The sequence below is a fragment of the Azolla caroliniana genome, unplaced genomic scaffold, assembly GCF_043228905.1.
Source record: "Azolla caroliniana isolate FFs.n. ecotype wild unplaced genomic scaffold, voAzoCaro1.0.p SCAF_20, whole genome shotgun sequence".
Classification (NCBI taxonomy): domain Eukaryota; kingdom Viridiplantae; phylum Streptophyta; class Polypodiopsida; order Salviniales; family Salviniaceae; genus Azolla; species Azolla caroliniana.
The window spans coordinates 9,132,126-9,160,007 of NW_028230455.1; the positions used below are offsets into that span (position 1 = coordinate 9,132,126).

Consider the following 27,882-nt stretch of genomic DNA (forward strand, 5'->3'; position numbering starts at 1 on the left):
CTGATCGCCATCGATCTTCCACTCCACACTTTGTCGTTGGAGACATGGTCTGGTTGTTACGTCGACACATCTCTACTACTCGTCCATGTGCGAAACTTGATTACAAGAAGTTGGGACCATTCCGTATCATCGAGTGCATCAATCCCGTCGCCTTCCGGCTCGCCCTTCCATCCCACTTCCGGATTCACGATGTTTTTCATGTCTCCCTCCTCGAACCCCATTATGCTTCACAACTCCCAGGACGTCAAGCCCCACCACCACCACCTGTGCAATTGACGACAGGGGAGGAATACGAGGTCGACCAAATCCTTGACTTGCGTTGGCACCGTCGACACTTGCAATACCTCGTCCTATGGAGGGGTTACCCCATGTCTGAGGCCACATGGGAACCATCGGCAAATTTACAAAATGCCCCAGAGGTCGTCCAAGATTTTCATCACCGATATCCCCACAAACCAGCGGCCGATTTGGGAAGGCGGCGTAAGAGGGGGGATAATGTCAAGATTCGAACTCTTGACATGACCATGTTATAATCTACTATTATGAGTTAACCAAGATATCTAGTACTAGTTATGTATGTAATTGGTCCTTATTATTTTGCTAGCATCATGTGCATAGTTGCTCCCTTGTAGTATTTACACTTGGCACATGCATGCATACCTGCATGCTCTATTGTAGATTCACATGCGTGCAACAAGTGTGCATGCCATGTAGTATAAATAGAGGAGTTCACCTTGAAGGAATTCAAGGTGAACAACACCAGTTATGGAGTCTTTCCTTTAGTACTATCTTCTTTCTTGTCCATTTGGTTATCTTCTTGGTTGTCTCTTGAGTTTATGATCCGTGACACCGACAAATAGTCGGAAGGCTGATATACTTGAAAATCACCCGACCTGACATCAGTTATCCGATCGGAGTGATCAGCCAGTTCATGCAGAAGTTGACCGTTGAGCACCTTCAGTGCGCACACCGGATACTCCGGTATGTTAGCGGCACGAAGGACCGGGGACTGTTATACCGACACGGTATAACTAAAGAGCTAGTCGGATACACAGATGTCGACTGGGCTGGTGATGAATCGGATCGCCGATCCACCTCCGGGTACATGTTTTCCCTTGGTAGCGTAGCTGTCGCGTGGACCTGCAAAAAGCAGCCAACAGTGGCTCTGTCAAGCACTAAGGCTGAATACCAAGGCACTACCAATGCCACATGTGAAGCTATATGGCTTCGGCGACAACTGCGAGATCTTCGGATCGAGGTGTCGACCCCGATCCTAATCTACTACGACAACATGAGCAGCATTCAGCTCGCCAAGCACCTTGTGTTCCATACTCGGACGAAGCACATAGAAGTCCACTATCACTTTGTGCGTGAGCAGGTTTTGAGCAGTGAAGTCAAACTTCGGTATGTTCAGACGGATCGGTAGGTTTCCGACATCTTCACCAAACCGCTCGGATCAGACAAGTTGTAGCACTTCACCGAAATGCTTGGTGTACAACATCTCGACGTGCCGCACTTGAGGGGGAGAACAGGAACGAGCAAAGGTACTGGTGATGACACCGGACAAGGAGCCGAAGAGGAAGAAAGAACCAAGGGGGGAGATGAGCAAAAAAAGGTAGCCGAGTCGAACGAAGGAGTCGGCACATCCGAACAAGTCAGAGCAAGCGGCAACGGCGGCAGAGTCAAGAAGGACAGAGGCGACCAGAAGAAGGCCAAGACCCGGACATGGTTTGATGTGGTGAAGGGCCTAAAAACGAAAGACAAGTTGGAAACTACCAACTCGGACAAGAGCTGGAACGAATCGAAAGAAGCCGATTCGGTTCAAGATTCGGAGAAGCCGGATCAACTAAAGGCCAAACAGCAAAGGAGCTGAAATGGGCCTGTTGAGCAGACAAGCCGACCGAGGAGGTCGAGGTGCGCAGAAACAGAAGGGTCACATCAAACAGAACCGGACCGAACAAGGAGCGCGAGCAAGACAGAGCAACGCCAGAAGGAGCCGGGTAGAAGAACCGGCTGCCACAGACACTGACATATAAACGAACTAAGAAAACTCTCAAAATACATATAAACGAGATTAAACTTGGTTAATCACTCTTAATTAGTTGATATGGAAGAGTACGCAAAGAAATGAGGAAGTATTAGAATAAGCACAATCAATGGTTTTAAGAGATACCTTACAAGTTACAATCAACCCAAAGGCTTAAGATAGGAGCGGGGCACTTTGGGGCTTACTTATCTTAGTAATTAGATTAAAGAAGTGATCATAACTCGGTTACAACTTACAAGATAAAATTAGAAGAGGCTTAGCTCTAGCACAAGTTCTCAAAAATGACAAGAAGCAACTAAAAAGACTTTAACATTGTCTTTTATAGTGCTTGCAATGCGCTTAGGCCTTTTCACACTAATTCGTCTCTCTCTCTACTCTTTTACATGTCTTTATTCCTTTGTCTTTTTCCTAGCTCCTTCATCTCTGACCAAGGTTCCAATTATTTATTGGAGTGTGGGGCCTTTGATGAGGTCAAAGCTCATATCCTACTTGGGATGATCGTGCTTGTGAAAGTGCGAGTGTGCACACACTCTCATGCAAAGTAGGATGCGAAGGTGGTGGGAAAAAAAGGATGGTGGCCTAGAGAGTTGGATCCAAGACATCCAGGTGCCCATATGTGAACTCTATCGTAGTCTAGTCTGGAACACTCAATCCTCAGTGGGTCATGGGGGGCTTTGCGATGTTTCGAGAGGCGCTGCCATGACTGATGCCCCCTCAACATAAATTAACAATGTTGGTCCGGACTGATCTGATGTCGGGGAGGTCCTCGTGGTGAGCTCTTGTTGCCGTTGTAGAGAGGTCATGAGCTCTTCGAATATCCTATATCTCCGGCTTCCTTGGCTTGGTAGGTCTCCTCTAAGGTAGTCTGTACCTGAACCTGGGCTTCTTGTTGCAGAACCACATGTGGTTGTTCCTGGAGATCACTTGCTCAAGCAAGTGCTTGTCGACCACTCAGCCATCCAAAGGACAATAAGTTTTTGGACATTTTGCCATTGTTCTTGCAAGTCTGCATGGTCTTTTGCACATCAGAGAGAAGTATGTCAGCTTTCTCTGAAGACTTCACTAGCATCGGCAAATGATGAATAAGGCTGAACACAAAACTGTCTTAAGCTTTCTCAAGCTTCAAAAGCATAGGAAATCAACTCTTATACCAACACCAAATCTTATTGCTCATCATGTTCAATTCACACGAGGACACCCAGATGCACTCATTGAATTTTGTCATAGCTTCGCTCCACCACCATTATTGCCACCCACCCATGCTCTATCTCGCTTAAATCCTTGCATGAACACATCATTATTGCCACCCACCCATTCTCTATCTCGCTTAAATCCTTGTATGAACACATCATAATCACACAATGAGATTTGATAGACAATGAGATTTTATTCTGGAGAACACCCTTAGTATAACGGTCAAATCCATCTGGCACTCTCAAGCTAATGATGCATTGAGATCTGAATCCAGGTCCTAAACCCAATCACGATTGTAATCCCATAGGCCCTTGAAACAATGGTCACTGCATGGGTAGTCATACTTTTCCCTTTCTCAACTGAATAATCCCTGCTATTAGCCCCAACACACATTCGGATTATATCCTCCATGTAGCATTTTGATGGCAGCAGCTTTCACCAGTTCATACATTTCTTTATTTTGAGAGTCAGTTGTAGTCAGAGAAAACGAATCATCAAGATGCGCATCTGAATATGCCCAAGTCCATATTTGTTTCTTGTTCACATCACTATATTCCAGTCTCAAAGCGTCAAGTTTTTCTGCATCCTCTTGCATGTCAACAGCTGCAAAAATATTAGCCATAAAAACATAAGCTGCAGCACAAGTATAATCTAGTTTCACTATCTGATCAAAAACCAATTTCCCAAGCTTTTCATTTTCCCATTTTGTACAAGCACTCAATAATGCTAGCCAAACTGAAGGATAATCATGAGACGGCATCGCTTTAATCACAGACAGTGCCTTGTTGAAATGGCCTGCACATCCAAGAACTGATACCATGCATGTGTGGTGTTCTAAGTTTGGAGCAATGCTATATTTTTCAGTCATATTCCTGAAAAGAAATTGTGCCTCTTCTAATAGTCCTGAGTGGCCACATGAACTAAGCACGCCAAGGAATGTGACCTCATCAGGAGAGATACCTTGAATTTTCATTTGCTCAAAGCAGTTTAAAGCTTCATGACCTTGCCCTTCCTGAGCATATCCTGCGATTAATGTATTCCAAGAGACTACATTTCGATTAGGAAGTTCTTCAAGAACTTGGTGTGCCTTTGCAAATGCACCACATTTGGCATACATATCCACCAAAGCATTTCCAAGTGATATGTCCTCCTCTAATAAGTCCCTGGTCACATAATTGTAATGAATTTGTTGGCCCTTGTCTATAGCTCCTGTGTTACCACATGCCTTCAATAGTGAAACGAAGGTTAACGCATCCGGGTAAAAACCCTCTTTTTGCAGTTGCTCGAAACACTGGAATGCTTCATGGCATTGTCCATGTTGAGCATGCGATGCGATAAGTGTGTTCCAAGAGACAATGTTTCGGATAGGTAGCTCTTCAGCCACCTGTTGTGCTTTTTTAACCGCGCCACATTTACAATACATGTCCACCAAAGCATTTCCAAGTGCAATGTCCTTCTCTAACAAGCCCTTACACTTGACTTGCTTGTGAATTTCTTTACCCTTCTCCAAATCTCCTACGCTGCCGCAAGCCTTCAAGAGGCAAATGAAAGTGACTTCATTTGGTGACAAGCCCTCATTTTGCATGTGTTCAAAAGTGTTTAATGCTCCATAGCCTTGCCCTTGTTGGGCATAGCCTGAAATGACTGAATTCCATGAAACTATATCTCGGGATGGAAGTTCCTCAAGCAGATTGTGTGCTTTAGCAAGTTCACCACATTTGGCATACATATCCAACAAAGCAGTGCCAAGCACAGCATCTGTCTCCAGAAAGCCTCTACCCAGAATCTCATCATGAATTTGTTTGCCCTTCTCTATATCTCCTATACTTCCACACGCCTTTAAGATACAAATGAAGGTCACCACATCTGGATAGAGATCTTCGTTTTTCATCCATCCGAAATACATGAATGCTTCGTGATACTGCCCCTGTTGAACATAACCTGCAATTAGTGAGTTCCAAGAGACTACATCTCGATCAGGAAGGTTTTCAAGAACTTGTTGAGCTTTTCCTATCAAACCAAGTTTGGTGTACATATCAACCAAAGCATTACCAAGAGCAATATCCTTCTCCAACAAGCCCCTATTCACAACCTCCTCATGTATTAAGACAGCCTTGTCTATTGTTCTCATGCTTCCACATGCTTTCATTATGCAAGAAAATGTGAGGGCATCTGCAGAGAGGCCCTCACTTTTCAACATTTCAAAACAATCTAATGCTTTCTGACCTTGTCCCCATTGAGCATATCCTGCAATTAGTGCGTTCCAAGACACTAAGTTTCGCATAGGAAGTTCTTCAAGCACTTTATATGCCTCAGCAAGCATCCCAGATTTGGCATACATATCCACTAGAGCATTTCCAAGAACTATATCCATCTTTAATAAGCCTTCATTCAAAATCTTCTCATGAATTTGTATGCCCTCTTTTATAGCCCCTGTAGCACCACAAGCCTTTAATAAACAAACAAAAGTGCTTGCATTTGGGGAAAGGCCCTCGCTTTCCATGCATTCAAAACTACTCCATGCTTCGTGACATCGCCCATGTTGCACACACCCTGCAATAAATGCATTCCAGGATATTACATCTCTAACAGGAAGCTGTTTGAGTACTTGCTTAGCTTTATCCAATGCATTGCATTTGGCATACATATCCACCAATGCTGTACCAAGCATGACATCTTTCTCCAACAATTTTGTACTCAAAAGCTCATCATGAATACATATTCCTTTCTTTAAATCTCTTGTGTCACTACAAGCCTTCAAAATAGAAATAAATGTGATTGCATCTGGAGATAGGCCTTCATTTTGCATGTGCTCAAAACATTGTAATGCTTCATGACCCCGCTGCTGTTCAGCATATCCTGAAATTAGTGAAGACCAAGAGATTGTATCTCGAAAAGGAAGCTTTTCAAGCACATTTTGTGCTTCTGAAAACATATCACATTTAGCATACATATCAACCAAAGCATTACCAATCACAATAGTTTCATCGAGCAAACCTTTACTTACAATCTCATCGTGAATTTGTTTGCCATTCTCTAAACCTCCTTTATTGCCACAAGCCTTCAAGATGCAAATGAAGGTAACAATATTTGGAGAGACACCTTCACTTTGCATATTCTCAAAACAATTTAGAGCTTCATAAAGTTTCCCTTGTTGAGCATATCCTGAGATAAGTGCTGACCATGTGACCACATTTCGATAAGGGATCTCCTCTAATACTTGCTGTGCTTTTGCAAGATTACCGCATTTCGCATACATATCCACCAGGGCAGTTCCAATGACGACATCCTTCTCGAGAAATCCCTTACTAACAATCTCATCGTGAATTTCTTTACCCTTCTCTAAAGCTCTTATGCTACCACAAGCTTTCAATACAGAAATGAAAGTAACATGGTTGGGAGGGAGTCCTTCTCTTTGCATTTGTTCAAAACAGGTCAAAGCTTCTTGAACTTGCCCATTTTGAATATACCCTGATATTAATGCATTCCAATGGACTACATTCTGGTTGTGGATTGATTCAAGTACTCTTCGAGCTTTTGCAATGGCGCCACATTTGGCATACATGGTGATCAAAGCACCAACTAGGTAAGGGTTCTTTCCTAACGTCCCTCTTCTGAGGATGTCATTGTGTAATTTGGTTCCTTTGTTAAGATCCTTCGTCTTTGCACATGACTTGAGCAAGGAGACAAACATCAAATCTTCTTCCATACTTAACCCTCTTGTCATGGTTTTCCTTCAATTCTTCATGTGTTCGTTCACTTCTGGATATGTCTGTCTCTCTCTCTCTCCATCCGTGCGTGTCTCTGTTTCTATGTTGATCGATCATCACGGCATAGCTTCTTCTTCGTTTCTTAAAACTTGTTTAAATTTCATGTTCAATTAAGCTAATCTTTCCTTAATCACCTGGCATAGCTACATTAAGCTAAATCTCTCACTGCAATATCGGCTCATTAATCTCGGTTAAAGCTAACCTTAATTATGCTCTCAATCTTTAATTTTAGCTTAATCATGCTCTTGTAGTAGCCCTCGTTATGCTTAATTGCATGATTATGAGCTTGGGCTCGTGGTTGCTCATTGCTTTTTATGAGTGCATTATGTACTTGTCGGCGAGTGTGGAACTTCCACCCTTACCTTCACCTCTCGATCGTGTTTTTATCTAATTAAGATTGATGCCCTCAAATGAATATGCTACCTAGCCATCATGAGCTAGATATAGATAGATAGTTCATGATGTCCACAAATTTTGTGGTTAAATTATGATATTCAATCTGATTAATTAACCCAAACTTTGCAAGATTTAGCAACAATGTTCAAATGTCACTACTACACATGATCCCAAAGCTTTGACGTTTATGTAAGGTTAGGCCAGTCTAGTAGTGGACAAAATGCTTTTCCACAATCATGTCTAAAGGTCAAGGGTAGTATAAGAGTATCAACAAGGATGGTAACACTTACCCATGTGGCAACCCCTTTACATTCTCGTGTTATTATGTAAACATCATATGGAGACACGTGGCATTCTCTTTCCTCATCTTAATATCCAACAATTAGTTAAACGTGTACATGGTTAGGATAGTTGAAATACTTTGATAAAAAACCTAGCCAATGTTGCAAATTTAGGATGTGTGAATCTTGAATGATGAAGAAGCAACGATTATAGTTTTTGGGGTATTGAGAAAGGGCTTTTCCTCTTGATTGGAAAACATCACTCTCAAATCTAATGCCATGATAGACCAAAATGTTTAGAGTTTTATATGAATGATGATGTATTGTGGTCAAACACTTGGGTGACTATAATTGATGACAATATCCTCCAAATGAAAGTTCACCACATATGCTCACTATGAGATGATACAAAGACGGATGCAATGATATGCTGGGATTAGTAATATTGGATAAACATGGTGATCACACAACATATCGTGGTTAGACTAATGAATGACCACAACATACAACAAAACGGCATCTAAATGTTAATTCGACCCCATATGTTCACAACAAGGTGATCTACCTAAGTGAGTAGTATTGTATATGTTATAGGCATGACCATATAATACCCTGTGGTGAGAATTTACTGTAGTATTCTATACACGTGGATAAGTGTGAGGGTGTTGCTATAAATAGAGGCCTAACTACCCTCATTACGTGTGGAAAACCCGAGAGTGTAAAGAAGGGGCGGATTACTTTTAAATCCTCGGGATTGAGACAACCCATTACGCCAAGTGTGAACATGGCTAGGGGCCTTGGGTATCGCTATAAATAGAGGCCTAACTACCCTCATTTCATTATCCACGTGTATAGAATACTCCGGTAAATTCTCACCACGGGGTATTATATGGTCATGCCCGTAACAATATACGAGTGAAGATTGCAAACTGTATCATGGTCACATGCTCGTGGATAACCCCAATAGAGATGAAGAACAATATTAGAAATGTTGAGTCGACATTGCGTTGTTCACTATGGGGTGATCCCAAAATCTGATTGCAACAATAGGCCAAGCTGTTCAATATTCGATACAAGTGATGATTGCACCAATGTATCACGGTCAGACTCATGGGTGATTGATGTTAAGTGACGTTTGAATCTCATTGCGATAGGCCAAGTTGTTCAATATTCGATACAACTGATGATTGCACCAATGTGTCATGGTTAGACTCATGGGTGATTGATGGTAAGCGACGTCCGAATCTCGCTACGATAGGCCAAGATGTTCAAGTATTCGATACAGGTGATGATTGCACCAGTGAGCGTGTCATGGGACAGACTCATGGGTTACTGACTATAAAGTAATGTTCGAAGGCCAAGCTGTTCAATATTCAATACAACTGATGATTGCACTAATGTATCATGGTTAGACTCATGGGTGATTGATGGTAAGCGACGTCTGAATCTCGCTACGATAGGCCAAGATGTTCAAGTATTTGATACAGGTGATGATTGCACCAACGAGTGTGTCATGGGTCAGACTCATGGGTTACTGATTGTAAAGTAATGTTCGAAGGCCAAGCCGTTCAATATTCGATACAACTGATGATTGCACTAATGTATCATGGTTAGACTCATGGGTGATTGATGGTAAGCGACGTCCGAATCTCGCTACGATAGGCCAAGATGTTCAAGTATTCGATATAGGTGATGATTGCACCAGTGAGTGTGGCATGGGTCAGACTCATGGGTTACTGGCTGTAAAGTAATGTCCGAAGGCCGTTTTGCCACGATGTTCACTACGAGATAAGAGTACATACATACACATGCATCCATCCATCCATATATATGTACATACATATACATACATATTGAATCCGGACAAGGTTTGGGCTATGGAGGCCATTTTCTAAGAAGAGCTTTGAAACAAGGCTATGTATGTTCCCAAACCCCCCCCCCCCCCCCCCACCTCTTTGGCTTTGGCCAAATGTGAAAGGAAAAATCTAAAGAGAAACCCTAGACAGACCCCTGCCCCCTCCCCTTTTCCATTTCCTTCCTTCTCTCCTCGTCTCCTCCTCTTCTTCTTCTTCTGGTGGTCTCTGCGAGAACTTCGGTCCTCACGCAGGTAAGATGGAAGCCATTGCCCTGTTCTCTGTTTTCTCCGGGTTTCTCTTCTCTTGTCTCCTTTTACTTACTCGATTTGTTACGCGTTACCTACTTCCTCTGTTTCTCTCTCCCTTTTGCTCGTATTCAGATCTGTCACCATGTTTACTGCTCGTAAGAAGATCCATAAGGAGAAAGGCCTCGAGCCCGATGATTTTGAAGAGTCTGTTGCACAGGTTTGTCTCTCTTCCTTCATCTGTTTCCAGTGTTGCTTCGGTTCTTATATGTAGCTGCGTTTCTCTAGATTTCCTTTGGTCCCATTGGTTTGGTATGAAGACAGTTTTTTCAGATCAAGCATATAAATTTTATGATCAGTATCGGTTGTTTCACGTGTGTTGTGAAACACTGGAATCTTAATTGAACCTTTTCAGGTTTCTAGATTCTTGTTCTCCTATCGGAATTCACTCTTTGGCATCAACTCACAAATATACATATGTGAATTGTGAACGAGTGCATTTTGTCCCCGAGTTAAAAAAAATATTCGTGATGTAAATGGGTGACTGTTAGGTGATTTCTTGTCTGTGGCCAGCTTTTGCTGTTTCATGGGTATTGTGGGGTTCTGAACGATTAAGTTGTTTCTTTTGAGGTTCTAGATCCTTTATGCATTTGAAATCTCTGTTTGGCCATGATGTGAATAGGTGCATTTTGGGCAATTTTTTCCCTAGTTCGTTAACTCTTTGACCTCTAAATTAAATCTCTGTTTTCAAAGCCTGCATTTGTATTGTTTGGTGTCATTTTAACTGTACAAATCAAAATAATCCACGTACAGTGTATGTCCATACATTTCGCTTCTTCTAGCAGAGAACCTGCGGTATCTTGTTTTGTAATGACATGTTCCGTATCTCAAAATGTCGTCAATTTTTTTTTGTTTCAAAAGTCTTTGATTTGTGGGATTCTGTGTTTATTTCGAAAACAAGACAATAATTCAGATGCTTTCTAGTTTCTGCACTGTCAAATATCAGAAATGTGAGACCTGTTTTGTAGCTCTCCCTTCTCAAGTCTACGGTGATCTTTGGAGTGTTCCTTCTGTTTAAGATTAGTTTGATGGCTAGGCACAGGTTCATTTGTGCCCTGTGATAATTTCTTTTGGTTACACTTGAATCAACTGGATTCTCCGTGCGAGTTTTCACTTTTGTACTTGCGTCTTAAACCTCACCGAGATCTTAATTTTTTTGTCAGTTTCAAAACCTGTAACTGAGATTACTTGCATTACTGTGATTACTTTGATTTAAACTTAGTTGAGCTGTTTGAATCGTGATATATCAGGAATATATCGTGTACTGTTTTTTTATTTGATTGCATCTAAATCTATGTTTAATTCTACCTTGTTTGTCAAGGTTTTCTTTCTGGAAACCGTTTGGTTTATACAACATTACTAATCACTGACACTTCTAATCTGTTGTTATTTCTAAAATTGGTTTTGCTTTGTCCACTGAAGGCTTTCTTTGGAATTATTTGTTCCTAAGTTCTGTGCATAGTTTGAAACCTTACTTTGAGCTTATATCATCTTCTGATTCTGCATTTGCAACGTTACCTACCTCTAAATTTCTTTGTTTCTAAATTGTTCTTTGTTTTTATTTTGAAGGCTCTCTTTGATCTCGAGAACACTAACCAGGAGCTAAGAAGTGACCTAAAGGATCTATTCATCAATTCTGCAAAGTAAGAGTTTAATATCCTTGTCTTCTTTATTTGAACTTAATTTTAGTTGGCTAAGGAATGCCATGTCTTCTGTTCAGGCAAATAGATATCTCTGGAAGCAGGAAGGCTGTCATAATCCATGTGCCATACAGACTGAGGAAATCATTCAAAAAAATTCACAACCGTCTTGTCCGTGAACTTGAGAAGAAATTCAGTGGCAAGGTATGTCAATGAGTCTTCTTCAATTACTTATTTGATTGAAAATATTATTTTATGTAGAGAAACATGCATATTTAAATATCAAGCATATACATCTTGCTGGTTCTTAGCATTTAGCTATTTACTGAAGACTAGATACTAATTTTTTCCACATTTAAATAAGTGTAGACAACTTATTGTTAATGGTTTAAATCATATTCTTGAATGCTGTGTTTTAGGTGCTAAAAATATATTATGAGTCCTTTTTGCTATTAGCTATCTTCTAATTTACTCGTGTTTGCTCCTTCAGTCACCAATCTCATATTATTTTACTCCTAATGATGTAGATGCAAGCATATACATTTCACTGGTACTTAAAAAGCATTTAGCTTTTTACAAAAGATTAGATATTAGGTTTTTTCACAACATATAAATAAGTATAAATGACTTATTGTTAATGGTTTAGACTATATTCTGGAATGCTGTGTTTTAGGTTGTAAAAATGTATACTATTCCTCCTATTCTCTATTAACTACTTTCTATTGTATTGGTGTTTGCTCCTTCAGTCGCCTATCTTGTGTTATTTTATTCTTAATGATGTATATGATTAATTAACCTTTGGAATCCCGTTTTTATGATCTCTGGGATCTGTTATTGAATTATCTGCCTCTTTGCCATTGATCAGGATGTCATTTTCATTGCGACAAGGCGCATTATGAGGCCTCCCAAGAAGGGAACTGCTACTGCTCGTCCCAGAAGCCGTACATTAACATCTGTTCATGAGGCTATTCTTGAAGATTTAGTCTATCCAGCAGAGATTGTGGGAAAAAGAGTTCGTTTCCGTCTGGATGGTTCACGCATAATGCGAGTATGTGTTCATACAATTAGATCCTTTTTTCATCATCAGTGACATAAATGTTGGCTTTTCAAATTTCATTCCTAACTGTTGGTTCACGCATAATGTGCGCAGGTTTTCATACAATTAGACTTTTTTTTCATTAGTGAAATAATTGTTGGGTTTTCAAATGTTATTCCTGACTGTTTTCCTAAATTGTATAGGTATATTTGGACCCAAAGGAGAGGAACAATACTGAGTATAAGCTAGAGACTTTTGGTGTTGCCTATAAGAAGCTAACTGGAAAAGAAGTAGTGTTCGAGTACCCTGTACAGGAAGCTGCTTAAAGACATTTTATCATAGTTTTTGAGCTTTCAGTTTTTTTTGCACTTTATGGTGTAAAATTCATTTTGTAGGAGTTCAAGGTATCGATGGAGTCATCATGTGTACGTTTGTCCTCTGTAAGGATATATTAGAGACATCCTTTTTTCTGCAATCTATTTCTAGAAGTGAGGCAAATATGAGCAGCATGGAAATATATTCAATAGGGATCCTATTGCTTCAAATATCAGATGTGCAAAATCTTTTTGTTATAGATGTGTGCTAACTATGAGGAGCTTTATTATCTATCTGAACTTTCTGAAACTCAATGTATGTATTTGTAATGCACATATCCAAAACCTAACTTTGCTAGGAATTCGCTCACAGTTCCTGAAGTTTATACGATTAATGTTAATGTCTTTTAGTTAATGACTGCTGGAAGGTATACTCCTGTCTTGGTGCTGCTTTTTAAAATGTCACAGAATTCTAGATTGGAAACCTATACCAAAAGAAAGTTTGTATTCGAAATGTGTGTATGAATCCATTTGGAATTGTTTTATGAGAAAGGTAAAGAGGTAATGTTTTAAAAGCATGCTCATTGAGGTCTTCCAATGACTGCTCTTTAGTGACGTGATGCAAATGCAGGTTCTGTAGTTAAATGAAGACCCTGGGGGCCCTGTGCACTGCAATAAGTATGTTATTGTTGCATTTGCTGGTGTATGACAGGGAGAAATGCAGTGGTAACATTTGATGGTGAATTAGATGAGGCTGTGGTACCCTTGTCCGAGGCCTTAACATGGCATAGCACTTGAACTTTTTGGTAACATTTACCTGTCAGCACATGGAGGGAAAATATGTTCATTTGTAAAATGACTGTCCAAATCAAAACACAACCACTACTATAATTTCTAAGGGAAATGGTATATTGAGACATTTCAGTTCATATTGTTTATAGTAATATGTAGAGGGTCCTAGCATTTGGATGTTGTGATTTAGATATGATTCATGTTTGAAAAATGTGGGAGATGTTCATAGCACTTTATTCCTTTGTAACTCTTTGAGTACTAATCTAATGTTATACCATTCAAAATTCACTACTAATGGGGAAAAGATAAACGGACCAACAAATGATGGAGCAAAAGCTTGAGAAATAGATTGAAGAAGAGGTCAAACAAATTCCTAGACATACTCTAAAAAAAAGTGAGGACATGGGTACCACAAGAATAACGAAGTAGAATGAAAACACGAAGCTAAAGAACAAGGCAACAATAGAAGCATCGACCAACAACTACGTTTGGTTTGAGGTGATGAAGTCAATATACAATAAATGTATTACATGGAAAATGCACATATGATCCACTTTTGTCAAGGCTATATAAGAAAATTGAGAATTCTACGCCATGTGATCATTTAAAGAATGCTCTTGATATATTTGAAGATGCAAATCTCTTTTGTCTAGGGAGTACCGTGGTAATCTTTTGGTGAAGACAAATGCATTTGCAAAAGATTGGTTACAAGTCTTATGCAATTATTTTGGGAAGGATTTATGTGCATTGATTAATCAAGAAGAATGTAAAGGAGAAACATGATCCTTTACTATGAGGAGGAGAAGATATTTTTTTAGAGATAAAAACATACATTACTCTTGGAAGATTATTGTAATATTGATGAATGGGTTCATATGGATGAATGAATGGATGGAAATATAAATGTATGTGGGAGGGGTAACATCACCCCTAGAACTACTTGCCTCTACTTAATCCAAGTTATGAAGGATGAAGTGCTTCGGAGAGTTTTGTTTGAATGGTTAACTACTACGAGATTTTTTAATAAAGAGGTGTAGTTACCTTGTCTTATAATTGTTTCTCTGGTTGTATATTGAAGGAAGTCCATGCAATCTCAAAGAAAGGAAAGAATGTTGATTTTTGGAAAAAAAGAAAAAAAAGGAAAGAACGTTGGTGCATGTGGTCGTCTTTTGAAGGTCGGCTGACACATGAAGTATTGTCATCAATGGGTGACATGGATGGATCGAGGGGGGAGGAGTGGGGCATGCACATGTATTTCTTTCTTTCCTAGATTTAAGTTTAGTACATATGGAGTATGCAATAAAACCCAAGGGTTGATCCTACCTTGGGAGGGACATCGTGGCAATGGAATGGAGTGCTACCATCCATCCCCAATATTGATTGACATTTGTAAGCATGAATACATCATATGGGACCAAATTTGACGAGGTTATGTGGGGCAAATGCGTTGAAGCTTAGAAGGATTTGAAGAATAGAAGAATTGCATAATTGAAAATGACATATGTCGATAATTGAATATTTGGCATTCCATTAAGACTACTATATTCTAAAAACTGAGCGTCCCATGAAATTGTAGGCTGCACATCAAATCCTAACATTGGTCAAACGTTAAATAAGCTTGGGACAATTGGTTAGCTCATGACGATACCGTATGCAAGTCAAAGTGCCAATAAATATGACAAGGTTAGGATAGTTGAACCTATTAGGAAGTAGAAACTATGCAAACTAAACTTCACAAACCCATTTGTAATGTGCATCTCCATATCAAGAGGGTGGCCAACACATTTTATAATATGCATTAAATAATCAATATATTTTATAGTATACATAAATAGTCCAATAGAAATACACAAGTTTTTAACATGATATCCAATTATTGTCTAGAGAAGAAGTTTGGTAATTGAGGAACTATCTTGTAGAAGATTGAGTATTAAGATGGAACTCCAATTGATCAAATAAACTTTTTTTGTGGAACATTGGGTAATACGCTAATGTGACATTCCATGATAAAGTCCAAGTGATCGTAAAATGTAAATGTTGACCGTGTGATCGAGATAGTATGAAGTTAGTACACATACTTGAGTCGTCAATAGCTATGTACACGGATACCAAGGAATTATATCTATTTAGGGGTTTAATCACAAGCCAAGTAGTTCAAGACTACTACACCGCCCAATGAGTTGGAGCACACTATGCCGTTATATCTATTGAAAAGCTCCTAGAATTAAGCGCTTATTGCTTTAGGAAAGATAGGTGGATAGGACCGATATTTGCATGCAAGCATTGGCCAATGGTTATAGGATTGATAATGTGTATGTTGATATTATATGGTTGATGAGTATTTATAGTACACTATATATTTCTTTGTCATTTAGTATCCATCCTAACATTACATGACATTTGTTAGTAGTGGGCGTCTTCCTTCCTAACGTAAGAACAAATGTTGCCAATCATAAAAGCATTCATAAGCATGAGTGAATGGAGGAGAAGTTAATGAGGGTTCAGGAATGAGAAAGCTCATAATTTGGTGATGGTGTATGGTAGGCATGGATTGGCAATATTGTCTTCCATTCCGGGCTGTATGTTTTAAGTGCTCTAAGGGCTATGATTGGGCAATCACCCTTACGAGAGATGCTTTATGGAGGAATATTGCCAATGGTATATGTTTCCTTTGTATTGTATCACGATAAGTGTGGACAAATATATCGATTGTGTGGGCTTCCATAACTAGAGCTTCAAAGTCCCCATCTCAAAGGCATACATACATACATACATGTGTATGTGTATGTATGTATTATATACACAAATACACATGGTGTATGTGTATATACATTTGTACACGCTCACACACACACACACACACACACACACACACACACACATATTATTATATATATATATGTACTATTTATACATTGACCTCCAAGAATGACACTCCTTTCTTGCCACTTTCAGCCACCAAAATGGCTCGATCACAAAGGAATCAAAAACCTTGTAAAATGTGTTTTTTGTTTTTTTTTTTACACTAATGAAAGAAGGATATCTTCTTTGGAAAAAACAATACACACTATTTATAAACACATATACATATATATATGTATGTACATGCATATAAGATATATGTATGTATGTACACAGTACATGCATATATGTATGTTTACAGGTATATGTATATGTATATATACATAAATATACGGTGTAAGTATATATATATAGGTATACAGATCGTGCTTTCTGTTGCTGCAGATGATGGTGGTGGTGGTGGTGGTGGTGGTGAAGATCATGGGGGGGGTAACGATGGAATCGATTAATTCATTTGTAATTCCGCACGCCTTGCCAATTACTGATAGATATACCATGACTGTCCATCATCGAGCTAAGCTTGACCTGTTGCTCTAGATCTTAATATACCAAATTATATATTCTCAAAGGAAGAACACATGCCCTGTCTCTCTCTCTCTCTCTCTCTCTCTCTCTCTCCTCCTTCTTCTTCCTTCTCTGCTTCTGCTTCTGCTTCTGCTCCTCTTCCTGTGTACAGAGGAGTGGTCTGATTCGAAGCCATTCCCGTGTACAATTTGGTTTATAGAAACTGTCTGCAGCTTTGATTTCTTATAACTAGTATAAGAGTATATACACACACACACACACACACACACGCACATATATATAATTAGAGAGAAAGAGAGAGAGACAGAGCTAGTATTTCTTAGGGCAACAGTGGTTTTCAAAAGATACAGTCAGACTTGGAAGAAAGAAAGGTTATGAAAGGAGATCTGGAAGAAGTTCACAAGTCTACTAGAGATACATAAAACGTCGAATAATAATAATAATAAGCAGCAGCAGAAAAAGATTCATCAGAAGAATCAGAAGAATCAGAAGAAGAAGAAGAAGAGGAGGAGGAGGAGGGGGAGGAAGAAGACGATGAAGATGAGGGCGACGAGGCTGGTTGCTTCTGGTGCTGCCATCGGAAACATGCTCAACGGATGGGATAGTGCAACTCTTGCAGGCAATCTATTCTCTACTGTATGATGTATCTACTACCACATAAACCCTAATTCTGTCTCGACAATAATCCACCCTAAACCCCCTATTATACATCTACTACCACATAAACCCTTGAATTTTCTGTCTCGACAATAATCTGTACCCTAAACCGAATCTTTTTATCTATCACATAAACCCTTAATTCTGTCTCTAAAAACCCTAAGAACTTAATACATCTTCCATGATCATGGATCACCGTTGGGGGCTTTGGCTTCCACACAATATTGTCAATCCTACCCCCATTCACACTACACACGCTTCTTTAGTCACAATCATAATCTAGGTTGTGCACCCTTGAATTTTGAGACGTCCATCAGTAAAATTCTTGAGCATCAAATCAAATCTAGTGAAATCATATCAACATGGATCACTACTGAAACACCCCAAACGCGGCATTTCCTTTTTAGTTCGGGGGACATTATAGCGGAGGATGATATAATCTAATTGCTTTCTAATTTTTGCAGTATTTCACGAAACTATTGTATTGCACATACATACATACATACATTACATACATGTACATTTATACATACATACATTCATTCATACATACATACATACATACATACATACATACATTACATACATGTACATTTATACATACATACATACATTCATTCATTCATACATACATACATACATACATACATGCATGCATGCATGCATGCATGCATTACGTACTGATACACCATAGCATCAAAGTCATAAAATTGAGAGAAAACCCAAGCTTGACACTCTCCATGGGCTAGTCTCCGTCTCATAGATCGTAACCAGTTTCCCGTGGATCATACAAAGATATCTATATCTACTTATTTGTAAATGTATGTGTGACAAATAAATGGCATCTTGATGTGTCCACTATGTCTAATCACATATTCTATCTACACACAATTGAAACATATGTAACAATCCAATATGTTATCAACTTCCATGTAAACCCTAAACCCTAAACCAAACCCACCATAACTACTGTACAAGTTTGCGAACAAACCCACAAGTAACGTTTGTCAACAACCCTACCAATCAATTTGTGTCTCCAAACATTCGGTGTGGCCTCTCTTATAAAATCAAATCGTTAAATGTTACAAGCCATAACCGATGAATGGGGGGGGGGGGGGGAACTTGTCCGAGAGTCTCTTGGAATAGTCCAAAGTATGAGTCTATAAGTTCCATCCAACGAATTTGGTTGTACTCACACAACAATCTTTTGCAATGTGCAGGAGCCCTGCTGTACATCATTCCCGAGTTCGGATTGGACACGCGCACCATCCTCGAAGGCTTCATTGTCGCGGCCTCCCTAGTAGGTGCTGCTATTAGCACCACATTCGCAGGGCCGGGTGCAGATCGGCTTGGCCGACGCCCGATTCTGTGCATATCTGCCACATTGTATTGTCTTGGTGCTTTGCTCATGCTATGGTCCCCCAATGTATACTTGCTGGTGGTAGCGCGCCTGATCGATGGGGTCGGGGTGGGCCTAGCCGTGACAACAGCCCCGCTCTACATTTCGGAAGTCTCTCCGGCCGAAATCCGTGGAGAATTGAACACTCTACCGCAACTCTTAGGCACATCGGGCGTATTTCTAGCGTATTGTATGGTATTTTTCATCTCGCTTACCACCGATCCCAGCTGGAGGTTGATGTTAGGGGTCATGCTCATCCCGTCGGCCATTTACTTAGCCATAGCTTTCTTTTTTCTACCTGAGTCTCCGAGGTGGCTCGTCAGTAAGGGCCGTACGAGAGAAGCAAAGCAAGTCTTACAACGACTCCGGAATAAAGAAGATGTGTCAGGTAAGGTTTTATGTCAAATTTCTTGTTCACCAACATGTAGCAAATATTGTTTCGAAATGTTCCTTTTAAAGATCAAGCTTAATCAGGATCATTTCGTAAAAACTTGTACTGAATTGTTACTTATGTTTAGATTTGGTCAATGCATTCGCTGTTACTTATGTTAGATTTCATCATCGTATTCAAGTTATTTGTGTTCATGACACAATTATAACTAAATTTGATCAATGGGTTCATCATTTGTGTTTGTTATATGCAATAACCTTTCACGTAATTAGAAAGACATACCTTAATTTTCAATAGATTTCATCAATGTCTTCATCATTTCTGCTTGGTATACAATAACCTTTCATGTGAGAAAGAAAATGCTTAATTTTCACCCGGTAATTTATTCCATGCCACTTTAATTTGCGTGTAATGTCTCTGTCCTTTTTTTAATTCATGATCATACCTCAGGTTACTTCTCTCTTTTAATGTCATTTCACCAGGAGAAATGGCTCTTCTAGTGGAGGGACTGGATGTGGGTGAAGATCCAGCCTTGGAAGAGTACATCATCGAGCCGGCCGAGAATTTGGTGAAAGATTTCGATGAAGAGAACCTTGGTGGTGAAGAAGAACCTCATCTTAAAATTGTCGCCCAAAATGGGGAGACGCAATTCATCGCGAAGCCCATCTCTAGTCGCACTTCATCTCAGGGCGTAATCCTTTCGAGGCCCACAAGTGTTGCTCATCAATTATCGAGCCTCGGAAGTTTTCCCAATTTCATGGACCCAATGGTCGGCTTCATGGGAAGCTTAAAGGGCTCTTTCGTGGACCATCGTCGGCTTGAGTTTGAAGATGAAGATAATGAAGAGAATGCGATAAGGAGGCCACATGAAGAAGACTTACACGATCACGATATTGGCAATGCCGAGAGTGATTACGGAGATGGGGATCTAACTAGTCCTTTACTCTCAAGACGCGCTCGTCATTCCAACGATAACCCGGACATAGTCGACCCTACATTAGGAATTAGGTCTCCAGGTATAAGTGGCCAACATGGCAACCATATTGTTGGGTCAGTTAGCAGTGCCGACATCGGCGGTGGTTGGCGTGTGGGTTGGATGTGGTCCGATTCCATTGAAACTAGTGATGGCAACATACCTAGTGGGCAAACTGCTGGAAGCTACAAGAAGGTATTTCTGTTCGAGAATTATGGAGATGGAGCTCACATGGAATCGTCGCATACACTTCATGATCACCATGGTCCTGGTCATGAGGAGCATGAAGTGTATCATTCCGTCCCTGCCGTAGCTATAGTTAGTCGGCCATCTCAGTACAGCGTGAAGGATTTTGCTTTAGAGAACCAAGTTGGACCTGCGGTGGTACATCCCGCGGAATCAGCCCAAAGGAAACCATCGTGGTCCGAGCTATTCGAAGGCGGTGTGAGAGAGGCTCTCATGGTCGGCGTCACGTTGCAGATACTTGAGCAGGTTGAACCTCCTTTGCCTTCTCCTTGAATCAAATTTGTTGAGTTAAATATGTCCTAGAAGACTCACCTAACAAATGGCTATATAATTATCGTAAATTTTTCGCCAAAAGTTTGGGGGCATCAATGCGGTTCTAAACTTCGCCCCGGAGATACTTCAGGAGTCGGGAGCGGATGTGTTGCTGTCGAGTATGGGGATTGGGTCCGAATCCGCCTCCATTCTCGCCAGTGCTGCCACCCAGCTATTAGCCATTCCTTTCATTCTAGTGTCAATGAGGCTAATGGATGTAGTGGGGAGGAGGTAACCAATTGATTTGCAGCATGTCTATTACTCTAAGACAACATGTAACTAACTAGCATATATAATTCATACAAGTACTTGGAAAGAGCAGTTGAATCACCAACTAATTCTTGTCAAAAACATATGCATAATGCTTGTCAAAAACATAATGTATAATGCTTGTCAAAAACATAATGTATAATGCTTGTCAAAAACATAATGTATAATGCTTGTCAAAAACATAATGTAGAATGCTTGTCAAAAACATAATGTATAATGTATATATTATATGTTCCATTCTCTCTTATGTATGAGGAGGAACTTATTTATTACCCACTGAATTGGAATCTATTTTGCAGAAAAATACTTTTGATCACCATCCCCATCCTAGTGCTAGCATTGTCATGCCTCATCATCATCAGTGTTGTACCCACGAGCGATGCTGTCTTCTCGTCGGTATCATTCCTGGGCTTTGTCGTGTACGTTATCTTCTTCGTAACGGGGTTCGGGCCCATTCCCAACATGTTGTGTGCCGAGATATTCCCGACGAGGGTGAGAGGCATTTGCATCGGGATATGCCAGACCGCCATGTGGGTGACTAACATACTAGTGACCGAACTATTCCCGTCCTTGGATGCCACTCTCGGGACTGCGATGACCTTTGCGTTCTTCGCCTTCTTCTGTATAGTCGCGTGGATCTTTGTGTATGTGAAGGTACCTGAAACCAAAGGCATGCCATTAGAGGTCATCGTGGAGATCTTTTCGATAAGAGCCGCGGACAGAAAGAAATCGAACGCAGCGAAGAATAATAGTAAGGAGACGGAGAAGAAAGCTGACATGTGATCACACAAGTGACTGAAGTTCGAATTTTGTTGTCCAAAGAAACTGTCTTCTACCGAGAACCTTAAATTATGTTGCTCTATAAACACAGAGTAGCAAGACATGATCACATTGGAAAAATCACCATGACTGGCATATCTGCATTCATTAGATGGCAAATACTCATATATTGCCTCTCAAATAATGGCTACTTGAATGTATAATCCTTCTCCAAGTTTTTGTTACAACTGATGTTTTTGGATCTGATATCAGTTTCTAACTCATCAGAACTTTTGACAACTGCTCTTTTTTTGTTCATTGTCTCCCATTAAGCATTGAAGGGCATATGTTTGCATTATTTTCTCATTGTTCTTGATTCTCATAGGCTGTATCGATTCTTCATGGTTCATTTTTTCCTCGCATCAGTGGTTTCCAGATAGGTCTATTATGATGTACTTCTAAAAACCGAAAGAGAGTGGTAATATACTAATAGGTGGAGCCACCCAAAAATGCTCCAAAGAAAAGACCTCAGTAAATTAATTGTGGATTTGTTGAGCTTGAAGAATGGGCAAGATTTTCTTTTGGGCCAAATAAATACGCATTGTTGAGAGTTTTAATGGGCAAAGATTTATTGTTGCAACTTGAGTGAGTATGTGGGATGATACATAACCAAGATTGCAATATGAATGGGAAATTCTTCCTTAATGTTTCATAGATATATGGTGTATAACATGTAAGACTATAGCTAACCTCAACTTTAAAGTGAGTTCAGACATTCTTGTACCAAATGAGACATAAATTGGGTAACAAAAGATCAACTTACATGAGCACAAGCCTTCTCTATATCTAGTTGTATCATTATAATTTCTTGTTTTGATTCCTTTGCATACTCCATGATCATTTGGGCCTTCAAAATGTTATGAAGGATGGCCTTCCCTCAATAAACCCATATTGTATAGGATGGACCATAGATGGTAACACCATTTGAAGTTGAATTGCTACTACTTTGGCAAAAATATTGTACAACGCAACCATTAAATGATGTCGGTCTTCATTGACCAAACGAAACAAGAGAATCAACTTTTGGTCTAAGCTTAATGAGACCAGATTTCATGAATTGTAAGAGGGCCTTTGAGTTGTTGAACGGAAGCTTTAACAAACTCATTTGAAATTCTATCCCAACCTAAACTTTTGTCATTTGAGAGATGTGATAATGCACACTCGTCCTCTTCCTTGATATCCTCATCCAATGTGATCATGACAAAAAATTATCCTTGATTGATTCTAATAACGTTAATTGTGGTTGCCTCATCTCATCATTTAGGCAACATTCTTGGCCAAAACGATTTGTAAAATTTGTAATTACTTGGGAATTTGTATTGAAAGAAAGTTCCATCAATATTTTGGCATACCACATTCACTCTAGCGTGGGATGCATGCAACTCTCTTCTTTTATCAAGTTTTTTGGTAAAAGCACACAATTATTATTAATTGCATGTAAAACCCAATGTTACAATTTCTTGGTTTTCTCTAACTATGTAGGTAGAGGGATGTCCTCCAAACACATTAAAAAACCTAATTATACATGTGAGGAAATGATCCCCACTAGCACGTTATGAATCTCTTGCAAAAAGGACTCATGATGCATCATATACATTTGGTCCAATATACTCCCAGTTTCCTAATATTGTATAGATTGAAATCATTTCCATGTATCCAACTTCAAAACCTCCTATGTATATTTGTCCCAAACAATTTGCTTAGAAAAATCCAACAACGAGAATTGTGAAGTAGATTGTGATGCATCATCAAGACAAATGTTAAAATCATACATCAACAAACCTGCTTGACCCATTGATAACCTCGTATACATAGAAGACCTGATTAGTAATGTTAAATGTATAAATTTCTACGAACCATATCAAAGGACTTGAGTTCCATCACCAAAAAGCGTTGTCTAGGTAGTCGTGGTTCGTGTGGCGAAGTTACAGGGACTTGGGGTAAGGGGAGTTTGAGCAAAAATTTAGAAGGTTTGTGCTACGATGTCACCGAGATTAAGGATAGGAAGAATAAGAGATAAAAATAATGTGCAAGAGAGAGACGAGCAAGGACAAGAGGTATAGACAAAGTATGATTTAAGAAGCAAGAGTATGATTTAAGAAGCAAGAGTATACGATAAGAACATGTTTTATATTAAGAATACAAGACTTTACCAAAGTTACAATGCTCGATCATAGAGATGGAACTTTTATTTACCAAACTCCGCATCTGAACCCTTAACTTCAATTTCAAGAGACAAGATACTTCCCACTCGAGCTAACTTGTTTGATTAATTATTTGATTTTCTTAACTTAATTCCTTCATAGCCCTTGATTCCTTTTTATAGGTGATGTGAGGGTGTATGTGATGCATGATGGCCATTTGGCACACATGCGTTACATGTGATGCATGACAGCCATCATGCTCAACTGAGCTCCCATGTATGAAAAATAAACATGCCATAAGTATGATGATGAAAAATAATTTATCTTCATGGTATGTGCTATGTACTTATATACAAGGTTATGGGTTTAAGTTTCTCAAACCTCACTTAATATAATATTTGAGTTTATTTTTACACCGTGAAATAATTTCTTCATGACACCCACCCCCTCTGAACTTGCACATTGGTAGTGGAGAGTTCATCCAAAATCTTGGAAAACCTCTTCATTCACCTCCCGAACTAGATGTTCCCTCAAGCGTTCTTTGTTTCTTTCATGGTTAGGCCTTACGGTTAAGAATTGGATCATCTTCCTTCCATCCTGACTCTTGATCCTCGTGAAAACCGAACCATCATCTATCACCTTTGTTTTTAACCTTATTGTGGTGATGTATGGCTGACCAAGGATGCGGGGTAGGTTGATCGATCTTGCACAAAGAAATTTTGATCCACCAATACATCTCCAATTGTTACCTTCACATTAGGACATGCTCCGAATAGATCCTCTGTCGTCTCCGTTGTAGATCTTATCTTCCACCCAGGATTCTTGTCAATCGGCCACCGCCTTTGAGCGTAAAATTCTGGCGACATCATGTTAATATCTGATCCACGATTGATCAAAGCAATACATGGAATTTGTTGCTCCCCAATTTTTCAGGCGCCTCCATCGTTGCTCGAGCCTAATGGTTCCTTGTATAATGATTCCTATTCCCTTCATGAATCCCAACACCATTTCTGTTTTTTACACTTGCAACATTGATGGTGCCAACACCTAAAGCTTGGAGTGTTGCTGCAGACCCTCTTGTAACTTCATCTGTCACCTGTCTTTTTCTATTATAACTTCATGAAATTCTTTCTTTGCAATACCCAATACCTCCCTAAAAGTAAATTCCACTTTACTATTTAATGTTCTTGTTTCTAGTACCTATTTATATCCGTCACCACTTCTATGTCTGAAGCAAGCTTGAAACCCGAGCCTGTCTTCCTTTTTACTTTATCAACTTCCTTTGGCTCAGGAGCACCCTTTTCTATCTCTCTTTTCTTTTGTTCTCTTGTCTCATGTCTTTTTGTCGGATCAGCCTCCTCAACTCTCTTCCACTTCTCTCCTACTAGTACATCTTGTGCATCCACTTGGGTGAATGTTGATAATGCATCTACCGGATCATTCCATCCAGTGAAGTTCTGTATTTGATCTCCCACTCTTTTTAATTCATCACTTGAACCTTCCCTTTTCTTGTATATACTCCATCATATCTTGCCAAAAGCCAGATTCACCACATGAGTCTTTTGCGCGCAACCCTAAGGTTGCCACAGATTGTATCACTTGAATTGTTTTTCTCTCGACAACTTCCATTAGCTTTTTCATTCCACCTTGCCCGAAGTTAAGTTGGAGTGGTTGTCGAGTTGCGGTTGAGTGAATCTTACCATCTTGATAATAGATTTTATCATGATTGGTGTGTATCACTTGAATTGTTTTTCTCTCGACAACTTCCATTAGCTTTTTCATTCCACCTCGCCCAAAGTTAAGTTGGAGTGGTTGTCGAGTCTCTGTTGAGTGAATCTTACCATCTTGATAATATATGTTATCATGATTAAGTGCATCTCTATGTTCTTGACAATCTTTTCTTCTGGTGGGTTAATACTGTTGCACCACATGCACCACATGCACCACATGCACCGTCAAACCATTCCACCTCACATTTGCGAGGTCAAGCTTTGTCCCGATTCCAACTTCGTCACTTTGACTGACAAGTCTTTCATGCCTTTCACCAATTCTTGTAAGAGCGACTCTTCCACTTTCTTTTCTCTTGAGTTGTTCCCTGTTTCTTCTCCCTTTGTCTCTGACAGCTCCATAAACCATAACTTTCTTTATAGAAATGGGCACAAGCTCTTTTCACTTCCTCCTAGTCTTCGGTAAGTCCTCTTGGACTATTCTGATCTTTGAGAAGTATTCCCAAGTCTTTCCTATCTTTAATATTAGTGGCTTGTAGAAACAAAGTTACTTTATCTGGCATTATTATATTTCTATCCCTAACATTTAATGACTCAAATATTTCTGAAAACTATTTTAATACTTCTAAAACACTTAAATGTTTATCAAACTCTACCCAATCCATGAAAGCTCGCCTTGTCATCTTTGACATATCATTGAGGTTGTATTCATCCACTAATGCTCTTTCAAAAGTCAACCATTTTTTATGCTCCCAATGTAGCTCTTGGATCCTTTCTTGTAGCCCAATCGCAACGACTTGACTAAAGGTATTAATTTTTGTAGCTTCGTTGACGCCTCAGTTAAGCATTTCCTCATTGTAAATCTTCAAAAATCTTGTTAAATTCAAACCTTCGAAGATTCCTACTCGTGCAAGAATATTGTCAATGGCTTTGTCGATGCTTGACATCATCCCTTCTCCCGCACCATTTGTTCAATCATCGTACACATAAGCCTAATTTGCTCCTACATTTCTCCTTGTTGCCGCCTTCATGTCAGGTTCACCAAATATGTCGGGATAGTTGTGGTTTGTGCGGCGAAGTCACAGGGACTAAGGTTAAGGGGAATTTGAGCAAAAATTTATAAGGCTTGTGCTACAATGTCATAGAGATTAAGGATATGAGGAATAAGAGATTAAAATAACGTATAAGAACATATGATTTTACCAAAGTTACAATGCTCGATCGTAGAGATAGAACTTTTATCTACCAAACTCTAGATATGAACCCATCACTTCAATTTTGAGAGACAAGATACTTCCCAATTGAGTTAACTTGTTTGATTGATTATTTGATTTTCTTATCTTGATTCCTTTTTATAGGTGCACTCATGCATATGATGATGTGAGGGTGCTGTGATGCATGTGATACATGATGGCCATTTGGCGCACATGCGTTACATGTGATGCATGATAGCCATCATGCTTAGCTGAGCTCCCATGTATGAAAAATAAACATGCCATAACTATATTGATGAAAAAATAATTATAAGAAATAATTTATCGTGATGGTATGTGTGACATACTTGTTATACAAGGTTATAGGTTCCAAGTTTCTCAAACTTCACTTAATATAATATTTGAGTTTATTTTTATATTGTGAAACAATTTCTTCACGACAACATTTGTATGGATCATTATGCATTGTAAGTGGACAAAACAAATCACAAATAATAATGACTACACATGAATAATGATAGAATTACCAACTTGCATAATATGCAGAATATCCATACAAATGTATCTTAGATCTTCTTAAATCATGTCACTTAAATTCAATTGCACATAAAACATTCCATAATATATATATTTCTTAATATAATATTTGAGTTTATTTTAATATCATGAAACAATTTCTTCACGACAACGTTTGTATGGATCAATATGCATT

General features: G+C 39.4%; 3 protein-coding genes and 1 long non-coding RNA gene across 4 annotated transcripts; 2 read left to right on the top strand and 2 right to left on the bottom strand.

The window, feature by feature from the left end:
• Nucleotides 1-3,413: 3,413 nt before the first annotated feature.
• Nucleotides 3,414-7,211, bottom strand: LOC147850919 (pentatricopeptide repeat-containing protein At5g27110-like). Its single transcript, XM_087335458.1, has one exon. It carries the CDS (start codon nt 6,966-6,968, stop codon nt 3,618-3,620), a length of 3,351 nt encoding a protein of 1,116 aa, XP_087191584.1. The 5' UTR covers nt 6,969-7,211; the 3' UTR covers nt 3,414-3,617.
• Nucleotides 7,212-9,687: 2,476 nt separating this feature from the next.
• Nucleotides 9,688-13,211, top strand: LOC147850920 (small ribosomal subunit protein eS7z-like). Its single transcript, XM_087336012.1, has 6 exons — nt 9,688-9,795; nt 9,925-10,009; nt 11,419-11,492; nt 11,570-11,693; nt 12,355-12,537; nt 12,729-13,211. The coding sequence occupies exons 2-6, from the start codon at nt 9,935-9,937 to the stop codon at nt 12,849-12,851; spliced, it is 579 nt and encodes a 192-aa protein (XP_087192138.1). The 5' UTR covers nt 9,688-9,795; nt 9,925-9,934; the 3' UTR covers nt 12,852-13,211.
• LOC147850921 (uncharacterized) lies at nt 12,379-12,739 on the bottom strand. The gene is made up of 2 exons (XR_015531635.1): nt 12,658-12,739; nt 12,379-12,560 (listed from the first exon to the last, which is right to left on the bottom strand). It is a non-coding gene; the product is annotated as an uncharacterized LOC147850921 (long non-coding RNA).
• A 4,258-nt stretch (nt 13,212-17,469) lies between the features above and the next one.
• On the top strand, nt 17,470-22,292 carry LOC147850922 (monosaccharide-sensing protein 2-like). Its single transcript, XM_087335725.1, has 5 exons — nt 17,470-17,637; nt 18,896-19,462; nt 19,948-20,930; nt 21,040-21,227; nt 21,566-22,292. Exons 1-5 carry the CDS (start codon nt 17,553-17,555, stop codon nt 22,047-22,049), a joined length of 2,307 nt encoding a protein of 768 aa, XP_087191851.1. The 5' UTR covers nt 17,470-17,552; the 3' UTR covers nt 22,050-22,292.
• The last annotated feature ends 5,590 nt before the right edge of the window (nt 22,293-27,882 follow it).